Source organism: Somniosus microcephalus, unplaced genomic scaffold (assembly GCF_052327205.1).
Source record: "Somniosus microcephalus isolate GS21.2 unplaced genomic scaffold, FLI_Smic_1.0 unresolved_chr2, whole genome shotgun sequence".
In the NCBI taxonomy this organism is placed as follows: Eukaryota; Metazoa; Chordata; class Chondrichthyes; order Squaliformes; family Somniosidae; genus Somniosus; species Somniosus microcephalus.
The window spans coordinates 5822666-5828665 of NW_028225180.1; the positions used below are offsets into that span (position 1 = coordinate 5822666).

The 6000-nt window shown below is 44.3% G+C and overlaps 1 protein-coding gene across 1 annotated transcript in view; it reads left to right on the forward strand.

Moving 5' to 3' along the window:
- The window catches only part of LOC147092053 (putative G protein-coupled receptor 139), a 44625-nt gene extending 39818 nt beyond the window's left edge, over nucleotides 1–4807 (forward strand). Inside the window, exon 2 of the mRNA XM_085975611.1 lies at nucleotides 3903–4807. Within this exon, the coding sequence (XP_085831737.1) occupies nucleotides 3903–4804 (902 nt within the window). The 3' untranslated portion in view covers nucleotides 4805–4807. The remainder of the gene's footprint in view (nucleotides 1–3902) is intronic.
- The last annotated feature ends 1193 nt before the right edge of the window (nucleotides 4808–6000 follow it).

The window sequence follows — 6000 nt, forward strand, 5'->3', positions numbered from 1 at the left end:
GGAGTGCAGCAAAGATCCACCAGACCTATTCCTGGGGTGGCAGGACTGTCGTATGAGGATGGGTTGCGTCGACTAGGCCTGTATTCACTAGAGTTTAGAAGAATGAGTAGGGATCTCTTTGAAACGTATAAAGTTCTGACAAGTCTAGCCAGACTGGATGCAGGGAGAATGTTTCCCCTGGCTGGGTGTTCTAGCACCTGGGGTCACAGTCTCAGCATACGGGGTAGGATATTTATGACTGAGTTGAGGAGAAATTTATTCACTCATAGGCTGGTGAACCTATGAAATTCCCTACCTCTGAATGCTGTGGAGGCCAAATCACTGAATATATTTAAGAAGGGGATAGATAGATTTCTAGACACAAAAGCCATCATAGGGTATGGGGAGAGAGGAGGAATATGATATTGAGATAGAGGACCAGCCATGATCATATTGAATGGTGGAGTAGGCTCGAAGGGACGAAGGGCCTACTCCTGAACCTATTTTTTATATGTTTCTATGTTTCTATGAAGTGCTGTTCCTTGAGCTTTAATTGACCTTCATTGGAACACTGTAAGAAGCCAAGGACAGAGAGGCCAGAGTGGAAGGGTTGGAGTGAATTAAAGTGGCACACGACCGGAAGCTAGGTGTCATGCTTAAGGACTGAACGGAAGTGTTCCACAAAACATACACCCAATCTGCGTTTGGTCTCCTCAATGTAATGGAGACCGCAGCGTGAGCAACGAATACAGTATAATAAATTGCAAGAAGTACAAGTAAATCGCTGTTTCTCCTGGAAGGTCTGTTTGAGGTCCTGGACAGTGGGAAGGGAGGAGGTAAACGGGCAGGTGTTGCATCTCCTGCGCTTGCATGGGAATGTGCCGTGGGGAGGGGAGCGGCTGTTGACGGTGATTCAGGAGTGGACCAGGGTGTTGTGGAGTGAGCGGTTCCTTCGGAATGATGAATGGGGAGGGGAGGATATAATAAAGATTTACAATCCCCTTCTTGCTGCTGTTAGTGTTACTTGTAAGCAGCTATTTCAAGTTCTTAATTCGATAAACCAAGTTAAACTGTAATATTTTTCTTACTAGTTACTGTGTCATACACAGTTATTAATGGTATTCGGTGTCTCAAGTTGTTGCATTTTGGAATGCAAGATTTTTTCTTTAATAAGACTAGCATATCCTCGCTGCTCTTGGTATACCTGGTAACATAGAAAGATAGAAGATAGGAGCAGGAGTAGTCCAATTGGCCCCTCGAGCCTGCTTTGCCATTCAATGTGATCATGGCTGATCATCCAAACTCAGTACCTTGTTCCTGCTATCTCCACATATCCCTTGATCACCTTAGTCCTAAGAAAGATATCTAACTGCTTCTTGAATATATTTAATGAACTGGCCTCAACTGCCTACAGTGGTAGAGAATTCCACGGGTTCACCACTCCCTGGGTGAAGAAATTCCTCCTCATCTCAGTCCATATAGCTTACCCCTTATCCTTAGACTGTGAACTTGGTTCTGGACTCCCTCGCCATCGGGAACAGCCTTCCTGCATCTAGTCTGTCTTATCCTGTTAGAATTTTATAAGTTTCAATGATTTCCCATCTCATTATTCTAAACTCTAGCGAATATAAGCCTAATCGGCCCAATCTCTCCTCATACGTCAAACCTGCCATCCCAAGTATCTGTCTGGTGAATCTTCGTTGTCTCCCTCCATGGCAAGAACATCCTTCCTCAGATAAGGCGACCAAAACTGCACACAATACTCAAGATGTGGTCTCACGAAGGCTCGGTACAACTGCAACAAGACATTCTTGCTCCTGTACTCGAATTCTCTCGCTATGAAGGCCAACATACCAGTTGCCTTCTTAACCGCCTGTTGCACCTGCATGCTTACCTTCAGCGACTGGTTCACAAGCACAACCCGGTCTCGTTGCACGTCCCCTTTTCCCATTCTATTGCCATTCAGATAATAATCTGCCTGCATATTTTTGACGACAAATTGGATAACCTCGCATTTATCCGCATTATACTGCATCTGCCATGCATCTGCCCAATCACCCAGCCTGTCCAAATCATACTGGAGTTTCTCTGCATCCTCCTCACAGCACACACGCCCACCCAGCTTTGTGACGTTTGCAAACTTGGAGATATTACATATAGTTCGCTCGTCCAGATCATTAATATATATTGTGTATTAATATACGTCTCTGTTTCCTGTTATTAATTCTATAAATCATGTTTAGCTGTATTACTGGTCCTGTCATTTACTCCCCCCACAACACTCTCTACTGTTGGTGTCCCTGGTAATTCTCTGTATCCAGTTATGAGTTCTATAAATCCCGAAGGTATTGCAGTGTTACCAAGAATCAATTGTTCCTGATTCAACTCAAGAAAAGATATTGGATGAGACTCTTTGCTTAACGAATTTGGTTCTGCTATCTACACTGAACATTTGTAACAGATCAGAAGAATGATGTAATGGCAAAAGAGTATCCACCTGTAACGTTAACTCTCTCTCTCTGTACAGATGCTGCCTGACCTGCTGAGTACTTAAAATATTTTCTGTCCTTATTTCAGATTTCCAGCATCTGCAGTAATTTGATTTTGTTTTCGCATAATGCTCGGCATGGTTACTGACACAGAGTCACAGAAACAAATCCTGGCACATCACATCCACATCTTTAAATTTCTAAATATCCGCGAATCATTCAGTTGCAGTCAATGTCTCCTTTCCCACTATCTGCAGTTCTGCATTAGTGGTACTGCTTCTGATGGTTAGAGTCGGATTACAAGAATAATTTACATTCCCAAAAAGCGTACACTCAGCCATATTTAAATGCGCTTATTTCCAATCTTTGTTTTGAATTTACAATTGGATCCCAAGCCCGTCTGTCACAGTTCAGTGGATCTCTCAGTGTGACGCTGAGTGATTCTCTATTGCCTCCTGCTGCACTGCAGGATAAACAATCCCCACGGATTGTAACTGAAGTACTGAGGACAAGAAAATCATTTCATATATTCTCAACTAATATTCTCTGCACAAGTTGAAAACCAAAAGGTGAAAAAGTACAAGTATAAATCTCTTCTTTTTGCATTCAGATACTTTACAAAAGCGTTCGGCAGGTCGTTACCTGTTAGATATGTTGCTGATTATGATGCTAATAAATGCTTTTACTGGGGTTTTACCTGGTCAATGATAACAATTGATTATAATTCAGAGTCCATTCTTTCAAATGTTATTTGATAAATCTTCCTTTCAATGAGCTGCAATTTGAGTATTCCAACACAACTGTAAAAAGCACAATCTTCAAAATACTTCTAACAGCCCAGTTATCGTTATAACTGCATTGCACTTGTATTTATTAGCTTACCACTTGCATATTAGAGCAATATATTTTAAATAAATTTGCCAGTAATTATTGCACGCCAAGATTGCAATTTCTGTATTTTGCCGTTGCATTCATTTTCACTTTGAAATATAATGGATATTCTAACGAGTACCAGGAATCCAAGCGGGATTTCCCCCTACCTAACGAAGGGTACATAAGGGTATCGCACCGCTCTGAATGCTGATTGATCCCGGGACTTGAAGGCTTCCTGAGAGCTTCTGGTCCTTGGTGTCCTTGATACCTTGGGCGGTGCTTTTGTCTTCTGGGCTAAAGGTAGATCTACCATTTAATCTCTCATTGATCAAACATCTGTTACTTTCATGTTGTATTTATCGCTGTTTCATTGATTAATTCCACAATGTATTACCGATTGCTCTTAAAATACCGCCTGTATTCAGCTCCATTGATAATAGAATTAGGAAATAGCATTGAATGTCGCGAATGAGTTGCAGATTTCTCCCCGAATTCCTTCAAACTGCTGCTGGTGCTCCCAGCCCGATGTATAAACTCCTTGTTTATTTCTCTTCCTCACAGTGAACTTATTGACGATTGTGATCCTCTCTCGGGGAAACTGCGGTCTCTCCAAGTGTGTCACTCGCTACCTGGTGGCCATGGCAGCGGCGGATCTACTGGTCATTATCCTCGACCTGATTTTGAAGCAGATTCCGATTGTTTATAGGGATCAGTTTCGTTTCTTTCCGCCCATCCCTGTGTGTAATTTCCACGCCATCCTGCTTTATGCAGCCACAGACTGTTCTGTCTGGTTCACCGTCACTTTCACCTTTGATCGATTTGTGGCCATTTGTCGGCACAAGCTGAAAACTAAATATTGCACCGAGAAAACGGCGGCTGTGGTTCTGGGAACAGTGGCTGTGCTGAGCTGTTTAAAGAACATTTTCTGGTATTTTATGTTCACAGATCGGTATGTGTTTATGAACTTCCCCTGGTTTTGTAATGTAACACTCGATGTTTGGTTTTCACCGGTCTGGGCATCAATCGAGCTCCTTCATTATATTCTCACCCCGGGGGTCCCATTTGTTGTGATCCTGCTGCTCAATGCTCTCACCGTCAGACACATTATAGTGTCCAGCAAAGCCCGCAGGAGACTCCGGGGTCCCAGCAGTGGGGAGAGTCCCAGAGACCCAGAGATGGAGAGCCGCAGGAAATCCATCATTTTACTGCTTGTTATCTCCGGCAATTTCATCCTGTTATGGGCCGCATATATGGGGTTTTATATATGGTACCGTTTGTTGGCTTTGGTGTCTGTATCTGTATACCCACCTGAATATTTACAGGAATTAGGATTGATGCTGCAGCTGCTGAGTTGCTGCACCAACACTGGGATTTATGCCGTGACCCAGACTAAGTTCAGGGAGCAGTTAAAGAATGTGCGTAATGATGCGTTTACTCTGATTGCAAAATTCATTAAATCGTGATGTGAAGCAGAGACATTGCAGCATGATATTGTGGCGAGCTGCTTTCCCCCGGGGCAGCCCGCCCACCTGCGGGGAAATTCACACAACCAAGATAGCTGCCTGGTTGCTCCACGCAAAGATGGCGGACACTCCGCCCCGCACAATACTGGCGGCTCCATTTCTCCGAACAAAGATAATGGCCCCGGAGACTCCCACAAATATCGCGGACGCAGCGCCCCACAGAAACATGGTGGACCCGCCACACCGCGCAAAGATGGCAGACACGGCACCCATCACAAAAATGGCGGCTCTGCTGCCCCGCACAATATGGCGGCTTAGTTCCCCATACAAAAATGGCAGTACCCACACGCTGTGAAAGATTGCGGCTCTGCAGCCCGCACATAGAGAGCGGAACCCACGTACCGCACTAAAATGTTGGGCCTTCCATCCTGCCCAAAATGTCGGCTCCATGTACCCTAGCAAATATGGCAGCTTTGGCTTGGCTGACAAAGATGGCGGCTCTGGCTCCCCTGAAAAATATGGCGGTTCTGGTTGCCCTGATAAGGATGGCGGCTCTGGCGCCCCTTAAAAGATGGCAGCTCTGGCGCCCCTTACTGTAAAGTCTGTGGGTTGTATAGCGAAGTAATACACAGACTACAAGAGTAACTTTAATAGGCCTTTACTATTCGAAGGTCAGGGCGAATCTGCCCAATAAATCCTGACACAGCACTTATATACTGGTGTGGTCACCGTCGGTATTACAGTATACAGCAGCCAAGATAAAGTAGTGCCACACCTAAAATAGTTATCTTAAAGGTGAACGGTTACATACGAAAGTTCTCTTAAAGGTAGAACAGTTACATACACTACAATCCTCCCTTTTTAGCTTACAACATACTTATTCCCCATTAACCATATCATTAGAACATATATACAAATTATGTAAAACAGTTCACAGGTTCAGTCTCTCTGGAGGTCTCCTGACTCTGTCCGGATAACGCCTCGGTGGTGTAGTAGTTTTCGGCGGGGTAGTAGGTTCTTCCGGCAAGGCCGATTCAGCTTGAAGGACAGTGTCAGGATCATCTGATTCCAGTATTACCAGATCGGAGGTAGGTGTTCTGGGTATCTCTGTTTCTACATTAGCCGTGTAAGGTTGTGGAGTAGGTTGGCTCTTTGTGGATGACCCTATGATCTGGTCAACATGGCGCCTTATTATG